Source organism: Arvicanthis niloticus, chromosome 26 (genome assembly GCF_011762505.2).
Source record: "Arvicanthis niloticus isolate mArvNil1 chromosome 26, mArvNil1.pat.X, whole genome shotgun sequence".
In the NCBI taxonomy this organism is placed as follows: Eukaryota; Metazoa; Chordata; class Mammalia; order Rodentia; family Muridae; genus Arvicanthis; species Arvicanthis niloticus.
The window spans coordinates 19,052,888-19,074,000 of record NC_133434.1 but is presented as its reverse complement, the minus strand read 5'-3'; the positions used below and the strand labels follow the sequence as shown (position 1 = coordinate 19,074,000).

The 21,113-nt window shown below is 41.9% G+C and overlaps 2 protein-coding genes across 5 annotated transcripts; one reads left to right on the top strand and one right to left on the bottom strand.

Annotated features, from left to right (window-relative positions):
* Positions 1-1,654: 1,654 nt before the first annotated feature.
* Fdxacb1 (ferredoxin-fold anticodon binding domain containing 1) lies at positions 1,655-6,117 on the bottom strand. Of its 2 annotated transcripts, none has more exons than XM_076925155.1 (5): positions 5,890-6,117; positions 5,525-5,681; positions 4,043-4,246; positions 3,526-3,684; positions 1,655-2,887 (listed from the first exon to the last, which is right to left on the bottom strand). In XM_076925155.1, exons 1-5 carry the CDS (start codon positions 6,059-6,061, stop codon positions 1,714-1,716), a joined length of 1,866 nt encoding a protein of 621 aa, XP_076781270.1. In that variant the 5' UTR covers positions 6,062-6,117; the 3' UTR covers positions 1,655-1,713. The 2 variants fall into 2 exon arrangements, with proteins under 2 accessions (XP_076781270.1, XP_076781271.1); XM_076925156.1 differs by having other exon boundaries at positions 5,784-5,890.
* On the top strand, positions 6,094-11,464 carry Cfap68 (cilia and flagella associated protein 68). Of its 3 annotated transcripts, none has more exons than XM_076925160.1 (4): positions 6,094-6,478; positions 9,504-9,734; positions 10,492-10,558; positions 10,761-11,464. In XM_076925160.1, the coding sequence occupies exons 1-4, from the start codon at positions 6,437-6,439 to the stop codon at positions 10,919-10,921; spliced, it is 501 nt and encodes a 166-aa protein (XP_076781275.1). In that variant the 5' UTR covers positions 6,094-6,436; the 3' UTR covers positions 10,922-11,464. The 3 variants fall into 3 exon arrangements, with proteins under 3 accessions (XP_076781275.1, XP_076781276.1, XP_076781274.1); XM_076925159.1 differs by lacking the exon at positions 6,094-6,478 and adding an exon at positions 6,503-8,513; XM_076925161.1 differs by lacking the exons at positions 6,094-6,478; positions 10,492-10,558 and adding an exon at positions 6,489-8,513.
* The last annotated feature ends 9,649 nt before the right edge of the window (positions 11,465-21,113 follow it).

Here is a 21,113-nt window from a genome sequence, read left to right as displayed (position 1 = left end):
AGCCTTGACATGCGCAATAAAAACTGAAATACTGTATCAATGGACCAATTGGGGCGAAGGCCAGAACGGCAGCCTCCGTTAGCCCTCCCACTGCCACCTTGCCACCGCTACAGTGTAGTGTGTGGAGGTATAGCACAGCTGCCTACCCAAGGAGAGGTCTCTAAAAGGTCACTTTAACATTTAACACCTTGCCTTATCTTGTTGAGAGAGATGAAGGCAGCCAATAGTTCCTGAGAGACAAACCAGCGAGGCCAGAATTCACATTGAGAAGTGAAACATTTAGAAATGCTACGCAGATAATCCAAGCAGGCAGATGTCATTGTCGTTGCTACAACGCGGTTGTAGGCATTTTTTTACATCGTACTTTTGAATTCCCTCAGCCTCCTTGCTTTTACTGTTAAGGAAGCCAACGTCCAAAGTTGCTTGGGTAATAAGTGGAGCTATTATTCCAATTGAGAACTGAGTACAAACACATACTATTCTCACTACATTAACAACAACAAAAAAAATTTTTTTTGAGAAAGAAAAAAAAAAAGGGGGGGGCGAGGCTGGTAAGATGGCTCAGCGGTTAAGAGCGCTGACTGCTCTTGAGTTCAATTCCCAGCAACCACATGGTGGCTCACAGCCCATAGGGGGATCTGATGCCCTCTTCAGGCAGCCAGATACATATGCAGCAGAGCACTCACATAAAATAATTTTTTTTAAGAGGTAAAAAAGCTTTTGTTGGGAGCAGTTTGTTTTGTTTTGTTTTGTTTTGTCTTGTTTTAAGGGGAAGGCGTCCGGACTTGGTTTCAGGGGCCTTTCACAAAGATACTTTACAGGTAGGATTGCTCACCCAATCCTAACCCAGTGCTGCCTACCAGTAGAAATGCATACAGAATTCTAGAGGGAACATCGAGGTTGACAGAGTCCCAAAAAGTTATAATGCCACTTCCTAAGTTGTAAAAATGGAGATTGATCATACACATCAGTTCTCATTCATAGTGACTAATTACCACGCCCACATCCAAGCAGTTGAACACACTTGTATCCTTTGATGAAGACTAAGGAGGGAGCAGTGAGGATGTGAATGTAGAGCTTTGGTCAGACAACCAGAGCTCTGACACTTGTGGGCTCGACGACTTCAATAGCCCATGATGAAGGTTAGCAGTATCACGATGATAATCCCAAATGTGTAACGCATTCGATAAAACACACGTATGTTCGGTGAGGCCAGAAAGAGAAACTGAGACTGTGGTATATTTAAATACATGTGGTGAGACATCCAGGTTCCATAGCCTCTTCAGCAAGACAACGGTAAAGTTCAGCATACTTGTTTTGTTTGTTGTTTCAGTCATCACTCAGGATCAAAAAATCTAAACTACAATAAGGTCACCAGCCACGGGTCTGGAGGGGTATTTTTGTTCGGTTTGGTTTTTTTAAGACCTCACCGTGTAGCCTTGGCAGGTCTCCAAAGCACTGGGATCAAAGGACACAGTGCCAGCTCCTCCATGACCAGTCAATCTATGCATTCAAATGATGTTGCGGGCATCGTTGGGGTCCATCAACACTTGAGTCACAAAAAAAAAAACCCCACAAAAAACCAAAAACTTTTACACACACACACAAAACAAATAAACAAGACAAAACAAAACCACCAGAGTCCAGAAAGGAACAAGTTTCAAGTTGTTCTATTTCACCTACAGACAACATACGCTGAAAGATGTTACTAACCTATCGAGGTGAAACGTGTAGCTGCCTTTGAATCTCTTTTCTGAACTGGGACTGCATTGCCGCTACCAGCTGTGGGGTGAGCGCCTTATCACACGCCTGATAGGTCAACCTATAGCAGAGACTGACCCGTCGAGTCTCTGGATGCTGAAAACGATCAAGGAACTGTACAGAAACGATAGTGTCCTGGGACACCGCTCGGGCTACACTGTGAAACTCCATATCATCAAATGCTTTCTTTTCATCTAACCAGAAACTAACATCATGCACATAGCGTGGCGGATACAGAGAATAGCTTTGAAAGTGTTCTATTTTCCCAGCGGCAAATCTTTTCAGGAAACGGTTATCAAAAGTCCACAATATTCTCCAATCAGAAATATCATAGGCAAGCATAACCAGTAAGTCCAAGTTTATAGAAACAAACACAAAATACTGATGTTTATGTTTAACAATCATAGATGTGACAATAGACCCAATAATCAGATTCTCAGTACAGTCTGGGCCAAAATTAAGAGGCTTTGCATGAATTATATAATCCTTTCCATTAGGTTGAAGGACAAATTCCACCGAAGTGTTCAAACTGGAGCCCTCCTGCAATGTCTGAGTCAGGTTACTTAGAGCATCCTTCAGGTGATCCAGCAGCGATGGAAGACAACTCTCCTTCATATTTTTATTAAACCCAAGGATGAATAAAGTCTCATGAAATGCTGGCATCATAAAAGGTAAAATGTGGCACTTTCGAAAGACAGGTCCACTAAGGATGTGCAGAGAGCCTGGGAGGAATTCTGGAGAATGGATGACAGCTTCAACATGGACAAGAAGAGAAGGCCTGAGGCCAAGCTTGACCTTTTCACTGATTCCTTCCTGAGCGGCTTTGCAGCCATCTCTCGCAGGACTCTTGGGAAGGGTACATTCTGAATCTGACACAGGAATTTCTTCCAGTTCTTGTGTTATTTCACCATTCAGGAACTTAGAATATGAGTTATCTTCATGTAGATGAACCCAAACAGTAGGCAGAGGGTCACAGGTTGCTAGAGGGAGGACACTGGGGCCTCCCTGTGACAACAAAGGGAGGGGACACTTCAGCCTTTTTAAGGGAAAAGTTTTGCCCAATTTGGCAATGAGTTTCTCATTGATGGTTCTGACAGGATGACAGGAAGGTGCTTCAAGGAACCGCCTGTTTAACCACATAAAATAACTTCTCACTGACAATAATAATTACAACTGCTAGAATTAAAGTCATCTGTTCTTATACTGAAAACAAGTATCCTTAAACTTATCCTGACAACAAATCATTGGTCATATGGAGAAATAGCATGTAGATTTCTTGGTTTGGTTTGGGGTGGTTGTTTTTGTTTGGGGGGGGGGGGGAGTTCAATTTTTGTTTTGTTTTGTTTTGTTTTTGCAAAGCCAGGAGCAAATTCCAGGTCTTGGGCATGCTAGGCAAGTTACTCTACCACTGAACTATACTCCCAGGCCTGGGATTAGCATATGATCTGCCCACCACCCCTATATCCTAACAGCCTGACAAGTACCCACGGTACCAACATCATCTACTATCCATTCAAAATACAGATACCATTAAGACAACCATGGCACCACTAAGGACAGAAGAGATTCCCAGCTAAATGAAAGATTACCTGCAGGGCTGGAGAGACAGCTCAGAGGTCAAGAGCACTAGCTGCTTCTCTAGAGGACCTGAGTTCAACTCCCAATACCCATAGGGCAGCTCACGCCTATCTGTAACTCCAGTTCTAGTGGATCTGGCACCCTCAGACAGACATGCAGGCAGACCATCAACACACGCAAGATTACCTGTTCAGCTTTCCTAGAAGTGCTTCTGGTTCTGTAAAGTAAAACCACTGGTCCTCCAGTCTGACTCTGAATTTTCTGGGCTGAGAGCTTTCAAAGAGTAAGCTCTGAGTGAAGATATAGGTCAAAGCACCTTCTATATGAAAGGGCCTATCCTGACTCCTGCCAAAATAAATGAAAAGATAACTTCTTTAAATATTATATATTTACATTTAATTTAGTTTAAATTAACTGTATACACATATATTAATATACATTTATAAATACATACAAATATATGCACACACATATATATACATATATATATATATATATGTGCATATATATGTGTGTATGTGTGTGTATATATGTGTGTATCTATATACACACACATATATGAAGGCTTCTATTAGTAAACAAGTATTTTTGAAACTACACCAAAAAATTAGAAATCAAAAAGCCTGCTTTTCATTTTTTTTTTTTTTAATACTTCATGCAAAGGATGGAAGGGGAGAAGGTTTAGGCCTATAGTATTACTTACCTATACCCAGTGCACTTGTATCCTGGCACAGCCTCACAGCTAAAGGGACGGACATCACTTAAAATGAACCCTCCCAGGGCTGCCATGGCAACTACTTGCCAACTGTTGTGCCACTCTCTCTGGGGCTTATCAGCAGGAGTCCCACCTTGTCCTCTACACAGTGACACATGGACTTCTCCTCCCTTTGCAAGTACATCTGCACAGCTTAAGGGAGAACAATACCAGAAAGCTATCAGAAACAGAATTTCCAAAGGAATCAACAATACACACATGGTTTAACGCTGAAATCATTAAAAATTAATTTTATTTGCAGTGCTCTATTAAACCTAAGCATATAAAAAGTCTACCAGTGCCCCCACAACACTAGTCACCAGCTTTGCATTTGTATTGTTTTCCTGTATGCTACAGAAAGGCCAGAATCCGTAAAGCTCCCATATATATAATCCGTTATTTGCATTGCTTCTCCCCATTAGAAAATGTCTTCCTGCTCTCTGCCTATTCTATAGCTTAGGGCTGGGCTGAGCACTCTCTCATCGTGCATGAGGATCTGGCTTTAATAATCACTATACACACTCGTCTACACTTCAACTCTCTAACTTAAAATACTGCCTTTGCTAAAGGTTTCTCAACACCTATAGCCCACTGGAGCCCTCCACCACTATTGGTCTGGTATACTGATATAAAAGCACTATTTTAAATTCATAATCATTTTAAGAAGCAGCTGCTATTAGTAGCCCCATTTTATAGATGTGGGGATAAAAAAGAAACAGGTAAGGGCTAAACTTGCCAACAGTTTTAACTAGTAAATGGTGAGCCAGGATTTGAACCCAGACTATGTGGCTCTTAAACCCATGCCCTTGGTCATCAAGCCATACTGACTCTTACTATTTTGCATTTTAAAGACATTTTTAAGGTGGGCTGGAGAGAGGACTCAGCAGTTAAGAGCACGGGCTGTTCAGAAGTTCAATTCCCAGCACCCATAAGATGGTGACACCCATAAGTAACTCTAGCCCCAGGGGATCCAATGCCCTCTAAGTGGGACCTGGGGGGGGGGCACACAAATGCTGCAATCCATATCAATACATATGTGTGTGTGTGTGTGTGTATACTTAAACAAATAATTTGTGACTATCTAGGTGACCAGTGATAACGGTGCGTGCCACCAAGTACGGTAGCCAAAGTTCTATCTCCTGGATCCACGATGGAAAGAGAACCAACCCCTGTAAGTTGTCCTCTGACCTCCACACCCAAACACAATTTTTTTTTTTAAATAATCTTGCCTTTTTCCTCGTAAAGCCTATTCGTACTTCAACATCTAGGGTTATATGTACCTCGTTAAGACAAGATTATGGGTTTCTCTGGGTTTTATCTTCTTTCCTCGTGTATCCTAGCAACTATTTCCCAAGCTACAAAGTTTGTGTTCGGTAACTTGGTTATGGACTCCTGGAAACACTTTCCATGCGAGGACTCGTCTTTCCTCACCTCTGGAAAAACTTGGCAAGCAGTTCCCTGTTCTTAGCTACTCCAGCTTTTCGTCCACAGTGAGGGAAATTGAAATAAATTCGATCAAAATCCCTGTTGTTTGCTTGCAAGGCGTGGGCCAGCTGGGTGCAATCCACACCAAAACGTACTTCGATGCCTGGAAAAGTTTAAGGGCGTGAAATATAGACCAAAAGAAGACTTAAGATCTGTAACCTGGACAAATACCACCACCCCGCAAACCACGCAAACCAGCCCAGACCTGTACACACAAGCTCATCCACGTGATCGCCCCCAGGAGGCATTCCCAACGAGAGCCACACCCCCACGCTCCGGGCGGGGCCTCGCGGAGGGGTGGGACCCGCTACCTCGTTCGCGCAGGCGCTGTAGGTTCTCTAACGCTACGGGATCTCTCTCCAGATCCTCCCGATGCTGGAAACCAGTAGCGGTAACACTGACCCCGGGATCCAGGGCGTCGATGAGAGAAGCGGCGAAGGAGAAATTCCCCTCCCCGAGCAACAGGAGGCGCCGAGGAATCATGATCTCCTCCGGCTACCTGCCGGCGCTCTCTAGGGCGCACATTTCTTACGTCACTTCCTTCGCATGGGCCGTGTCTCCCCCTCCCTACTCTACCCGGCACTAATTGATGACGCATCAACAGCTTGTAGTTACCTGGATAAACACTTAGAGCCACTGCTGCGGCTCAAGCGAGAAAGTGAAATGGAGCTCTTGGCCTTGCCCCTTCACGTTCGTGCGCCTCCAGATGCTCGTTTTCTTTTCAGTACACGGATGGCCCAACATGGACGGCCCTGAGCGTCTTTGCCATCCTTGCTTGAGGTCACATAACAGTCACTAACTGAGGGGTAAGGCGAGTCCTGCGTATTCCAGAACTCTGTAACTGCACCATCTCCTGAAATGGCTGCCTCCTATTCTCTGAGCTACTCAACATATCTCCAGGTGTTTGTATATCCTATTTCCAAGAAGTAACACTGAATGCCTTTTTTGTTCCGAGGCACTGTGAGAGCAGTTAGGTATATGGATGGACTAGAAGTGGCCTGCCTACTGTCAGATGACAAATGCACACAGCAAAATAGGCAACTCAAATAGAATGGGGTGTGTACCCACCGTGAGTGAAGGAATTCAGGACACTATGAATGAAGCATACTCAAGGGGAAGCCCTACCAAGCTAGGGAAAGGAGGTATAGATTCATTCCCTGAAGTAAGCCTGACCTGAAAGCTAATTGGGGGAGGGGAGCTCATTTTATCTAGGTAAAAATTATTAAAAAGGCAGAAGTAACAATGTTCATAAAATCATAGTGAAAAGTGAAAGAAAGTTATATTTAACTTATTGAACACTGTTAGCTGGAGAGTGAATAGCAGATGACACCGAAGAGTTAAAAGGGGGAGCGGGCCAAATAGTGTTGTAACCATTTAATAGCCTAAACCTTATTCTGAGAAGCCACTAAAAATCCAATATGACAGCCAGCAGGAGGCTGATGCAGGAACTTAAAGAAGTTTCAAAATGTAAAATGAAAAACTTTGAATTCATTTGAAAAAAAAAAAAAAAAGAAGCTACTTTATTGATTTGGTAAGGGCTTTTTGTTCTTGACAATCCTGGTCAGGTGGCCTTCAGAAAAATCAACTTTCTGCCCAAGATCACATTTAAAAAGAACATCTAGCACCCCAACATTGATGAAATGGGCCATGTCTATATGTCGGTAGTTAGCTGGAAAATGAAAACCAGCCACTAAGAAGGACCAAGTATTCCATTTCCTCATAGTACTGATGGATGATTCCCATCCCAAGAACTCACCCTGGGCTGACCTAGCTAAAGAATACTCTAAAGACCATTAAAAAGAATGCTCAAGAATTTGCAAAGAAATATGGGGGAAAGTGACCTCTAGACTAAACTCTACCATGAGTGGGCTCAGCAAGTTTGAGCACGGACCCCAATCTGTGCATTCACATAACTAAAAAAGGAGAACTCTCTGGGAAGCTGGCTTGTACCACCACCTGTTGTTTGTGGCAGTTGGTAACTTTGTAGTTTTCTTAGTCAAAGGTGGTATAGGTAACCTGTAAAGTGGGATTTAAAAGTCCAGGTGTTCTGGGCTGGAGAGATGGTTCAGTGGCTAAGAGCACTGACTGTTCTTCCAGAGGTCCTGAGTTCAACTCCCAGCAAGCAGATGGTGGCTAACAACCATCTGTAATGGGATCCAATGCCCTCTTCTGATATGTTTGCAGACAGCTGCAGTGTAGTCATATACATAAAATAAATAAATCTTAAAAAGAAAAGTCCAGGTGTTCTAACAACAGCAGTGCTAAGATATTTAAACTTGGAAGACAGGATAATTTGTTTTCAAAAACATTTTCCTGTGGAAAAAGGATCAGTAGTCACGAACAAGGTTGATGACAAGGAAACCTGATAAAAGGCTTCTTGCAGTAAAAGGGACAAAAGGAGACAGTGGTCTGAACTGGAAATTGGCATTGAAGATGAAAAGTAGCAGCCTGATTCAGAAATCAGCAGGACTAAGTGACTGACTAATCAAATGGTCAAAGAAAACATCAAACCAGCCCTATTTTTCTGTCCCTGACAACTGAGTGGATGTCTGTCCTTCTGGCTATGGCCAGTCTCACCTCTAAACACTTGGCCTGTTGGGCTTTCTTAGTCCACCTTCCCAAGTCATCACACTGTTTGGTGACATCATGCACATATCTTCACAAAGGTAGATGATGTGAGGGCAGTCACCTACAGTCCCATCTCACTGCTATAGTATTGGGTTTGTCTGCCTGTGAAAAGGCAGTTGAGTTGTATCTCTCAAACCATGGCCTTCTGTCTATGGTGATCTGTATACCTTTATCTGGAGAACTGGAAAGATCAGGTATGGAGACATCATTAATAAACATGGAACCACCATATAAGAATCACCGTTACTCTCTGAAAATTTCTAGCAAATCACTGTATTCGCCATCAAGTTACACATCGATAATACAGGTACCATCTTGCTCCTAAGTCTAAGGGCCAGGTTTATTTACTAACAAAAAGTTGGGCTTTTGATTGCTTGCCAACAATTTAAAATACAGATATTTACTGCCTGCTGTGTACAAAGAACTGTTGATTGGGAGGGTAACTACTGATTGGGAGGATATATAAAAACAATGATCAAAACACAAAGCCTGTCCTTTATAAGTATGGTGTTCAGTAGGTAACATATTGCATGTCCTTGTACCTATGAGAGACATAAATTTTCACAGAAATAAGATATATATTTAAGTTGGAAAGATATAAATGTTCACAGAACGTGGAGAATGTGAACAAAACTGTGTGAGGCAAAAAGAGAGTTAACTTATTATTCAAACTGACCTGAAAAACTTCTCATTAATCGTTTATCATGTTATCTGGTCATTCGGCTTTTTACCTTCCATTCTCTCAGAAGCAGTACCCTTGAATGTCAACTCTTACATCTTGAACTCACTAAAACATTCAGCTAAGTGCTCATACGGTGTTGAGGATGCTGAAATAGTTTCCATCATTTCAAGAAGCATGGGACAGTGGCATTTGTATAGTCAGCCATCCAGTACTGCTGATTGACAGGAAAGACCAGTGGACATATGTACCTGAAGAGGAGGAATCAGACCCATATAAATTATGCTTGGACAAAAGTGTGGAACGTTAATAATGTGTGCTTGTGTTAGCACTTTGACTTTTGTTTTGTTTTGTTTTGTTTTGTTTTGTTTTGTTTTGTTTTGTTTTGTTTTTGAGACATGGTTTCTCTGTGTAGCCCTGGCTGTCCTGGAACTTACTCTGTAGACCATGCTGGCCTCGAACTCAGAAATACACCTGCCTCTGCCTCCCATGTACTGGGATTAAAGGCATGTGCCACCACTACCCAGCAGCACTTTGACCTTTAAAACAGAGACAGAAAAGGACAACTTTCCCGCTCTTTGACTGTTTGTTAAGCTTTTATGTTCTTTGTTTTTCCAGAGACAAAACCTTGTCTGTTATCTCAGAAACCCACACTATGGCAGCCTTATTTATGCTGATGGTCATGGCGAAATGTGGACAGACTGGAATGACATGTCCAAGTTTTTTCAGTACGGATGGAGATGTACCACTAATGAGAACTCATATTCAGACCGCACCCTGGTAGGCAACTGGAACCAGGAAAGATATGACCTAAAGAATATTGTAAAGCCTAAACCCTTGCCTTCCCAGGTAATATAGCTTTCTCTTTTTCTCTTCCTTTCTGTTAGAAAAAAAAATGCCAGTGGCCACGTAAGATTTTCTGTACAGAATGATGAGAAATCATCCTTTAGCTGGACCTCCTAGCCCACTTTAGTATCAAGTTGAATATTCCCCGCCAGTTATCAGATGATAAGTGGATCTCTTTTTCTCTTGCTGTGTTTGGATCTTGCCTGTTAATCTACAGACAGACAGATTGCCTTCTGACTCAGAATAGCTTCTCCTCTGGACTTGTTTACCTAAACCTTGCCCTTCAGTCTCCTAAACAAAAACCCAATAAATAAGAAAGTATGACAGACTAATCCCATGTAAACCTCTAATCTTCCTCATATGACAGAGCAATTGAATTCATGATACACTGTCCCTACTTCTTGATGTTATAGGCTACTAGATTCTTGTTGTTGTTGTTTTTTTTTATCTTAAAGGTTTATACTGGGCAATGGTGGCACTCAGGAGGCAGAGGCAGACATATCTCACACACACACACAAACCCAAGTGTGTGTGTGTGTGTGTGTGTGTGTGTGTGTTTTGCCTACATGTATATCTGTGTGAGGGTGTCACATCCCCTGGAACTGGAGTTACAGAGAGTTGTGAGCTGGTATGTGGATGCTGAGAACTGAACCTAGATTCTCTGGAAGAGTGGTCAGTGCTCCAAACTGCTGAGTCATCTCTCCTGTCCCAATTACTATCTACAGAGATAGATTCTCAATCTATTACTTTTTCTTTCTAGTTTGGACACTATTTTGAAACAACATATGATGCAAACTACAACAGGAAGACGCCACAACCAGTACATAGTAGGTGGACTCCTGTTATTAATCCTTAACTCTTAGCACCCATTGCAGTGTCCAGCGGTTAGAAGGAACTCAAAAGTAACATGAACGTTGTGACTAAGTGAACAATTTCTCTTTCGTCTGTTTTGACAGGTCTAAGAAAAAGTATGAGCTCTGTTACTAAACTCCTTGTTGATTGTTTTCCCATTGTCTTTCCTTCCCGTAGGATTTAAACGAGAGCCTCATTGGTTTCCTGGACACCAGCCTGAGCTGGATCCTCCTCAATACAAATGCACAGAAAAGTCAACTTATATGAATTGCTATTCAAAACCTCTACCCACTCATTACTCCTGGTGTGTATATGATCCAAACAGGAACCAATCTTAGGTTCCAGGAATCTAAAAAAGATAAAGTAGCTTCATTTTTTTTTCTGGAGTAGACTGTAGAAAAGAGCACATTCTACGAAGACTCAAACATCACTCTTAACATGATTTCTGTCTAAATAAAGCACAGCACACCAAAAAAAAAATCTCTATTTTTGTTTACTCTAACTATCATGGTGAATTTTTTAGCAACTTAATAAAAACCTAAACATATCTGGGAAGAGGGAATTTTAATTGAGAAATTATTTCCATTGATTGGCCTGTAGGCAAGCCTGCAATGTGTGTATATTGTTAATTAGTGACTGATGTGGGAGGGCCTATCCCACAGGGGGCGGTGCCTCTGCCGGCTGGTGGTCTGGGTGCTGTAGGAAAGCAGGTTGAGCAAGCCATGGAGAACAAGGCAGCAAGCAGCACTTGGCCTCTACATCATGGCCTCTACATCAGCTCCTGCTTCCAGTTTCCTGTCTTGAGTTCCTGCCCTAACTTTCCTAAATGATGGACATAAAAGATCTAAATTGAAATAAATTCTTTCCTCTTTCCTCCCCAAGTTGTTCTTGGTCATGGTGTTTTATACCATCATGTGTGTGTGTGTGTGTGTGTGTGTGTGTGTGTGTGTGTGTTAACAATAGGGGAAAAGCCATGAATCTGAAAAAGAACAAGGTTATTTGGGAAGTTTTGGAGGGAGAAAAGGGAAGGGGGAAAGGTTGTAACTACAATCTCTAATATTAAACCATTTTAAAACAAAATCAAACCAAAAGTTCACGAGTGGTAGGCAGGTGCCATGAATCACATCTCTCACTCTGAGCGTCACTCGTAGAAACAGGCGTGGTGGCATAGGCCTGGTTCTCCAGCATTTGAGGCAGACATTGCAGGAGCAAGGCCAGCTTAGGCTCTCTACTGAAACCAGGATTGGGCCTGTGGCTCCTTCATAGAGCATTTTTCCTAGCATGCTTAGGACCCTGAGTTGGATCCCCAGCACCAGAGGGCAACAGGGAGAAAGAGAAAAAAGTAAAAAATTTAAAAAAAAAAAAAAAAAAAAAAAAAAAAAAAAAAAAAAAAAGCTTAGACTGTGGCTTACGACATAGACATACAGAACACTCAGAAGGCTGAGGCAGGAATGTAGCCAGGAATTTGAGACCTGCCTATGGGCTACATAGTAGACTAAAGAGTGTGACCCAGTCTCAGGACAAACCCCATGTTTTTTCGAGTCAAACAAGTGATTTTCATCAGTGGCAAATCTGAGAAACCCAGCATAGCTTCTATGTTGCTAGGCATTCCTGGAGTCAGTCAGTTATAGAACGTTTGACAACACAAACTTAAACATATCTGGGAATGCCCTTACTGAATAATCCCTGATGAGAGGACTGTGAAGAAAACAGCTTCCCTAAAGGCACAGAGAATTTTAAACATAAAGTAGACTGACAGGCTAATGACCTTTCTGTACACTAGGTACCATCAATGGTTTAATGTCCATGTCCTTTTTCTTTTGACTTGATTTTGGAACATATCTCAGGAATACACTTTCATCTTAACAACCTCTGTGTAGATTCAAAAAATAATAAGGGGGACAACCCGTTCTGAACTCCTCCACAAAGACAACCAAGGAAATCTTCTGATCGAACAAAGCTAAGCATGCTAGACCTAGCAGGTCAAGGAATAGCAACTTGCTGTGGAGGTTCAAAAAGATGCTGAAGTGAGCTATTGGTTTGAGGTAGATCCTGCAAAGCAGAGGATGGATAGAGATTTGTGAGTAGTTCAGGTCAGTGAATGTAAGGAGGCAGTGGTCTTCACTGTGATTTGGTAAGCATTGTTAGCATTCCTTCTAAGCTCCGCCCCACAGTTACCTGGCAACAGCCAGGTTATGACTGGCTTACTATAAAAGGGGCTGTTTGCCCCCTCCTCACCCTCTTACTCTCTTACCCTCTCTGTCCTTTCTCTCCATGTTCCCCCTCCCTAACCCCCCCCCCCCCCACCTTTCTCCATGTAACTCTATTCCATACTGTATCTGTGTCTGGTACCTCAGGAGAGAAGCTTGCCTCAGCATTGGCCCACAGCCCCTTCCACCTCACCATCGGGCTCTACAAAACATATCCTGGCTTGCTCTTTCTTTTTTATAAAATACAACAAGCATTATTTCCTCTTTCTTGTCTAACATATGAGAACAGTTGCCAGAAACATCTGTGCCTGTAACTTCTCTTTAAACAGTATGAGAGAGAGCTGCTGTTATCTCCCCAACCCTCATTTGTTTATGGAATTTGTGGTGTTTATGATGGCGAGTAATGGCTGTTTCATGGTTTTTTACTAAGTTTCATGTTTTTATCTTTACGGATACCTAGTTGTTCCCATCACTAACTATTTAAAAGCCTGTGAATTCTATAATGTCATTTAAGGCAATTTTATCTTTAATCTCTTTTTCTCTGTGTGTGTGTAAATGTGCATGTTGGTTTGTAGGTTGCTTTTCGCTGGGCAGTGGTGGCACACACCTTTAATCCCAGCACTTGGGAGGCAGAGGCAGGCGGATTTCTGAGTTCGAGGCCAGCCTGGTGTACAGAGTGAGTTCCAGGACAGCCAGGACTACACAGAGAAACCCTATCTCAGAAAAACTGGAAAAGAAAGAAAGAAAAAAAAAGAAAGAAAGAACTTAATGTAGGTTGCTTTTCTTCTACTATCTTTGGCTTAATAATAAAGTAATACTGGCCTAGTCGAATGAGTTAAGTATTCTAATCTTTCGTGAAATCTCTCTCTGTCTCTCTGTCTCTCTGTCTCTCTGTCTCTCTTATCTGTGTTTGTGTATCTGTGTCTGTGCCTCTCTCTCTGTCTTTCTCTCTGAAAAATAAAATAGGTTTATGGAATACACTGTAGGAAGCTGCGGTTAGCGGTGATACATTCCGCCATTGCAAGATGGCGCTGACATCCCGTGTCTCCACAAGTAAACAACTGACTGCACAGGTGCAAAAGGCAAAAAGCATGCCAAAGTCACTGCCCATCCTGGGGCGTATTATGGGTAATGAGTGAACAGCCAATCAGAAGTGAACACGTCACTCTAGGGTGTATATAAGCAGTGCCTTTTCCAGTCTTTCCGTCTTTCCACTTCTGCTTATACAAGAAGTAAAGCCTCGTTGTAGTAACCACCCGAACACTGCCTCACGTGTCTTTTTTCGCGGGCGAAGGGGACACGGAGGGGCTTGGAACATCTGGCGTCGAAACCCGGGAATTTCAAGGCGCAGTGGAGACCCCCCAAGTTTTGGGGCAGGTTAAAAGACTACAGGATCGAGGTACGTCTCTGGGAGATATGCCTGGAGTGGAAGCCTTCGTTGTGAGCTGACTTTCATTCACCGCTGCCGCTCCACTAGCTAGCCTCTTGCTTGCGTTGCTTTTGCTTTCAGCTATTAGTGCAAGTCAAGAGGTTTCAGAAGAGGGCCACCCTAGCATACCAGAACCAGAGCGTGTTAGCGGGCATCAGGCCAAGGAGCCTGGGGATCAGGCCAAAGAGCCTGGAGAAAGAAAAGAGTACTCGAAAGAAACAAGGGCTACTGCAGAGCCTGTTAAGGTTAAGGACCCTCCACCGGTTGGTGGAGAGAGAGTGGAGGACAAAAGGACCCTCCTTTATGGCAGAATCTTTGGGGAACCAGAGCAAACAATGCCAGGGATAGAACAGATGATCTTTGAAAATGCCACAGCTGAATGCCGTGCAGCCATTGTCCCTCGTAGGAACAAGGGGCTACAAGACTGGCTGAGAGCCTGTTGTGGCCCGGGGAGGGGAGCTGTTTGTGTTCATTCCACAGGTGAAGACAATCCAATTTGGGTCCCTATGAGGCTGGTGCAGATTGTGAAGAATGAAGCTAGATTGCAAGATGACAGTTTTGATTCTCCTGATACTGATGTTCGATTTGGGGATAAGTATACCACTATGGGCCATAGTTAGATCTTGGCCTGTTCCCATGCCAAATTCTGCAGTGCTGCCGTTGTTTACAGCTATTGAGTGTTACTTGGTTGCCCCGTCTTCACAGCACACCCGCCAGCAGCCTGAGTTATATAATGCTACAAGTTTAACATTAAATTTTACACTTTGTTTTGTGGCAGCAAAACTTTATAGCATAAAGGTAATCTACTTGGTGTTGATTTTAGAGAAAATAGATTGCTTACATCGTTAAAGATTGGTTTTGTTTCTCAAAAATATGGTTATACTCTATTATTACAAAAGAGGCTTAAAAACATAGTTAAACTGCCAATATTCCATTGGCTACAGTTGGTAGTTCAACCAAGAGTTTGAAAATTTTTGATTTGCCTATGTTTATAGAGAAAAGATACAACACGTGTCTTTTAAAGTTTACAGTTTAAATTTAAGGTTTAAAGTTAAAGTCAGAATCGCACAATTCAGGCCTAGCCAAGCCTCAGAGAACAGGCCAGAGGGAGGTTAAGCACATTTACATTTGAATTAAGACAATGCAGACTGAGCTACAGAAGCTCAGGTGCTAAAAGATCCTTTTGTCCTGGGTCTTCACCACCTGGTCCTAGAAATGTGCTTACCAGAATTCGTCTTTTGTCTTCATTGTTTCTTGTGAGAAGAGGGATAAATCTAAGACCCAAAGACTTTACAACAGTCTGTGGGCTGAGAGTTATAATTATGCTGCAGAAATTAAAATTATGCCTACTTCCCTCCATGAGTATAACTGTACCTGCTGATAAAATATTGTTCAAATTGTTTTAATTTCTTTATATTCAAAGTTGTTAAAAATGAGATGCTTTGGATTCCTTTAATATATGTAACAATTATTAGAGAATAAGGTTGGCTTTTATCCGATATATTCATTGGACTAAAAAAGATTGGTTATTAAATTAATCCAAAATAAAGTTCAAATTTAAGATTTATACAGCCTAACTTGCCTACTCCAGCTGCCATTTCAGTAAATGCTTATAGAATTATTAAAGATATAAAAGATGTTTTTATACCATCCCTTTACATTTCTGGTAAAGGTGAGAGGTTTACAGTTAGTAAATTTATTCATAAATTTTAAGAGCCCATGAAGCGATATTTGTTAGAAATAATTGCTTCAGAAAATGGTTAATTGTTTTACATTATATATATATATAAATATTGTTGTTGCTTTAATACAAAAAATTAAGAGGTTAAAACTTTTAGTGTATATTATTCATTGTGTGATACTTTATTAGTGGATTTCTCTAAAGAAGTTTTTTCCGCAAGCCTTTGCTCCAATATAATGAGTTTTAAAAATTTTTTTAGAGTACTTGTTGCTCCAAAAAAGATTCAAAGGCAGTGTCTTTTCAATATTTGAGACAAGTTGGGGCTAGAGAGATGGCTCAGCCGTTAAAGGCTAGACTTAATTTAAAATATAAAAGCTGAACTCCCAGCAACCACATGGTGGCTCACAACCATTTGTGGTGGGGATCTAACGCCATCTTCTGGCTTGTGAGTGTACATGCAAAAAGAAAATGGTTTACTTTTAATCTTGATTTAGTGATTTTTAAAAGTTGTTTAGAGATATTAATTGGCTAAAACCTCATCTTAAGCTTACCATAGGAGGATTTAAACCTCTGTTTGATATTTTCAAAGGGATGCAAGTCCTAATTCCCCTTGACAATTAACTAATAAAAGATAGATAGCTTTGCTGAAATAAAATAAAGTAAGCTGTTAGTTATCAACAGATAAATTATATAGACTATAATAAATTGTTGGCTGTTTGTGTTATTACTACCCATATGTCCACAACAGCCCTTTGACAAAAGAAACCATTAATATGGATTTGTCTTTCTTCATTTACGAATAAAGTTTATATGATAAAATCCTAAAAACATTTTAGATAAAAGGTTTATTCTTTATTCCACATAACAATTAAATTGGTTATTGAATTATTAAATTTGGCCTATTACATGACAAAAATTTATACAAATTTGATAATCATATGTTACAGTTTTTCTCTATACATGCTTTTATATTTCCTAAAATTTACTATGCATGCAGACCATAGAAAAGAGGTTTGCTATATTTACTATATTTACAGATGCCTCATCTATTGAGAAGACAGTATATGTAATTAGATCATATGTGTATTTTCTTGAGTTTACCCTGCTTCAACACAATTAAATTATGTGTTGTAGCCACTGTTTAGAATGTTAAAAAAGGTGTATCTGCCTTTGTCTTGTTGAATGGTATATTTCATGAAGTACAAAAGGTTTCAGCTACACGATCTAATATCTCTAGCCATTTGAATAACATTAAAATTAATAAGGTGTTTAGAAATGCATCTGCACAACTGGTGTCGGTGTGTATGGACCCCCCATTTTTCTTTATGTTATCCAACTTTCAAAATAATTCTGATATCTTGGATTGTAAGACTGTTACATGCCTTTTGGCACAATGCTGGAATGGATCACTAGACCTAGCCTTGGTTGTGCACGTGCCTACCTTTGTGCCCAACCCAGTAGAAGCTGATCCTGAAACTTTCCCTACTACATCATTATTGAGACATAAAAGAGACTTTGGCATTACTGCAGCCATTATCACTGCTATTACCATCTCTGCAGCTACAGCTGTGACAGCCAGCACAGCCTTGGCTGATCAGGTTACAGCAGCTACTGTTGTTAATCAAATTTCAGAAAAGACCTCTGAGGCTTTGACCATTCTACAGAAAGTGGATACATAATTGGCATCAGACATTCTGTTGGTCAATCAGAGAGTTGATTTGCTCCAAGCCCATGTGGAGCAGCTCACGGATGTGGTTCAAATGAGCTGCGTGTCAGCAACCCCACATCTAGGTATTACACCTCTGAGATTTGTGAATGATACATTTGTTCAAAGCCATAATCTTTCTGCTTATTTACAAGGGAATTGGACTGGGGAGTTGGACCAGGTACAGCAGCAATTGCAGATCCGGATCTTGAGCCTTGATGGAACACGAGTGGACCCCGTTACCCCTGGCGATTTTACTTCTTGGCTTACCTCTGCCTTTTCTTTCTTTCTTAAAGGGTGGGAATAGGCCTGTTTGGTGCAGCCCTATGTTGTGGATTAGTGTTCATGTTATGGTTGTTCTGTAAGCTCAGAGCCCAACAAAAACGTGACAAGGTCGCTATCGCCCAAGCACTTGTAGCCTTGAGCAAGCATCTCCCCCTGAAATTTGGCTATCTAGGCTAAGAAAGTAGCTGATGACTGAGACCCTCAGTCGATGCACCCCAAGGGTTCAGCCCATTGCACTGGATCGATGAGAGGTCTAAGTCTAGCCAGCCCTTGCCTGAATAACTGTGGTACCTGAATATTTAGAGGTGTTTGCGAGTGGGTACTCGACAGGGAATGTTCCACGAGTGTGGATAGATTTCCCGAAAGTATGCCTGATTGCACAAAGGTTTGATGCCAAGAAACCTCCCTTGGTGGCGCCCCAGGGTGGAGGCTCCCTTTCCCTGTCAAAAGGCATCGAGATGGGTATGGGAAGTAAACCCATTACAATATCTCATTTTGCACAGGGGATCAGGCCTCTGCTTTCCCTCACTGAGTTGGTGCTGCGCTTGATAGGCAAAAGGCTGTTCCATATTAATAATTTAAACAGGGGGAGATGTAGGAAGCCGCGGTTAGGGGTGATACATTCCGCCATTGCAAGATGGCGCTGACATCTCATGTCTCCACAAGTAAACAACTGACTGCGCAGGTGCAAATGGCAAAAAGCACGCCAAAGTCACTGCCCATCCCGGGGCGTATTATGGGTAATGAGTGAACAGCCAATCAGAAGTGAACACGTCACTCTAGGGTGTATATAAACAGTGCCCTTTCCGTCTTTCCGCTTCTGCTTATACAAGAAGTAAAGCCTCGTTGTAGTAACCACCCGAACACTGCCTCATGTGTCTTTTTTCTCGGGCGAAGGGGACACTAAGGGGCTCGGAACAATACACTGCATGAGGCATTAGGATGGCCAGGATTGAGGCAGTACTCTTGTTATAGCCTGGGGTTTTCTTTCTTGTAATATTTTTGTTTCTAATTCAATCTTATTCTAGTAATATGTCTGTTTAGACGATTTGTTTCTTGGATAATCAGGACTTACTTTGGGTATTTAAATGTATCTTGGGATTTCTCTGTTTCATCTGTATTTTCAGTACATTGGTATCCATCTCTGCCAAGGTGTCAGGAATAAGGAGTTAAGTCTTCTTGATACACTCAGATAAATACATATATATAATCATTAGGCTATCACCAAGTGGCCCTAGCCAATCCCTACAATACATGGAAAGGTCTAATAGAACAATTATCATTTCAGGCCACTAATGGGGTCTGAATAACAGATAGGAATAGAGAACCAGATTGGGCTGCTGCTGCCTGCTAACCTGTGAATTGAACTGCTGATTTCCAGACAACACAGACAGGAGCTGTTCTAAAGAACCTTTCTAAACATGTGTGCTTTTCCTGTATCCTTTCTTTCTTACTACCTCTGGTGGATGGTGGGCTACAAGGGAAGTTAAAGTGTTTAAGAACCATCATCAAATATAGGGTTTAAACCCAAAACAGAAATTTATACATAGATTTTTATCATGCAGATTTGTTGAACTCCAGTTGCCTAGAGCTGAAGGATATAAGGTATTGAGTAGTAAAATCTAAAATTGACTATATGCATAGATGTGCAAATCTATGAATGTATTATCCAGAATACACTGTACAATTTGAATGAGTAAATTAAGTCATACATAAATAGAATCTTAGTAATTCTGTCTTAAAAATTCAGTCAATCATTCAATAAAGAGTTTGCTTCACTAGGTCTCCAGCAACTACATTAAAAAAAAAAAAAAAGACACAGAGATGTGCAGCTGTAATCCCAGCACTGGGGGGAGGAGAAAGGGGCATGCCTAGGGCTTGCTGGCCAGCCAGGCCAGCCAAATCTGTGAGCTTAAGGTTCAGGGAGAGACCTTGGCTCAAGGAAGATAAGATGTAGGCTGCAGTGACAGCTCAGTGATGGGTGGATAAAAGCATTTGATACACACAGTAAGGACCTGAGTTCAAATGGACAGAACCAGTGTAAAGCCAAACACAGCAGCACATGTGTCTATGATTCCAGAGGTCCCAGAGGAAGAGCAGAGCCAGACAGGAGAATCCCAGGAAGCTAGAAGGTTAACTAGTCTGGAACATACAGTGGGGAAAAAAACAAGACGTCCATCTCAAACAAGGTGAAAGCAAGGACCAGAGGTTGACCTCTGACAGACACACATGCACCTTGGATATGCACTCTCATTTACATACACAATCTTTAGATGAACACACAGACACATGAATAAACAAAAATATGGTGGAGAACAATTGAGACACATAGCACCATTAACCTCTGACCTGAACACACACATGCACACATGTATATGTGAATCCATGTGTACGTACAGAGAGACAAAGAATTTCAGTAATCCTCTCCAAGATTTCTTCAAAGTAGTCATTTACCCCAGAATTCTCTCTTCCCTCTCCCTCTCCCTCTCCCTCTCCCTCTCCCTCTCCCTCTCCCTCTCCCTCTCCCTCTCCCTCTCCCTCTCCCTCTCCCTCTCCCTCTCCCTCTCCCTCTCCCTCTCCCTCTCCCGCCTCCCTCCTCCCTCTCCCTCTTCCCTCCTCCCTCTCCCTCCTCCCTCTCCCTCCTACCTCCTACCTCTCCCTCTCCCTCCTCCCTCTCCCTCTCCCCCTTTTCCTCCCTTCCCCCTTCCCCGTCTCTCACTCACACACACACACATACCTCCTTCCCCCACCTTTCTTTCATCTCAACTTTTTCTGAGTGTTTTGTTTATTTTGCTATGTCAAGGATAGGAACTAAAACATCACACAATCACACATACTAAACAACACTACCACCAAGCTACCCCCTCCACACTCTTTCATAGTTAAAAACAGTTCCTAGAAGCATCTCAAGTAGACATCCTTCCTGTGTCTTTCATCATAATTGGGTCACAGCCCTTTTGAGAATCGGTAAAGACAAAAGGAATCTCTCTGCTTTATCTGAACCACCTTAGGCTGACCTTGATTTTGATTACTGGAGGCTTGTGGCTTAGAGGGGTGTGGTGAACACTGGGACAAATCTTGCCATTGGCTAGACCAAAAGGGAATAATAGCATTTCCTTATATAACCAGTGCACAAATACAGAAATTGATTATCGCCTTAGAGAAAGGGGCTTTCTGAGTAGTTTGTAGTATGTCAGATTATCGGAGAGTTGTTTTGATT

Coding starts and splice junctions, on each gene's coding strand:
- Fdxacb1 (XM_076925155.1), bottom strand. CDS start 6,061: ATGATTCCTCGGCGCCTCCTGTTGCTCGGGGAGGGGAATTTCTCCTTC. Junction 5,682..5,889: donor ACAGCGCCTGCGCGAACGAG/GTAGCGGGTCCC, acceptor AAACTTTTCCAG/GCATCGAAGTACGTTTTGGT. Junction 2,888..3,525: donor CTTCTAGGAAAGCTGAACAG/GTAATCTTGCGT, acceptor GTGGTTAAACAG/GCGGTTCCTTGAAGCACCTT.
- Cfap68 (XM_076925159.1), top strand. CDS start 8,358: ATGGTGATCTGTATACCTTTATCTGGAGAACTGGAAAGATCAGGTATG. Junction 9,735..10,491: donor CTAAACCCTTGCCTTCCCAG/GTAATATAGCTT, acceptor TTTTCTTTCTAG/TTTGGACACTATTTTGAAAC. Junction 10,559..10,760: donor GACGCCACAACCAGTACATA/GTAGGTGGACTC, acceptor TCCTTCCCGTAG/GATTTAAACGAGAGCCTCAT.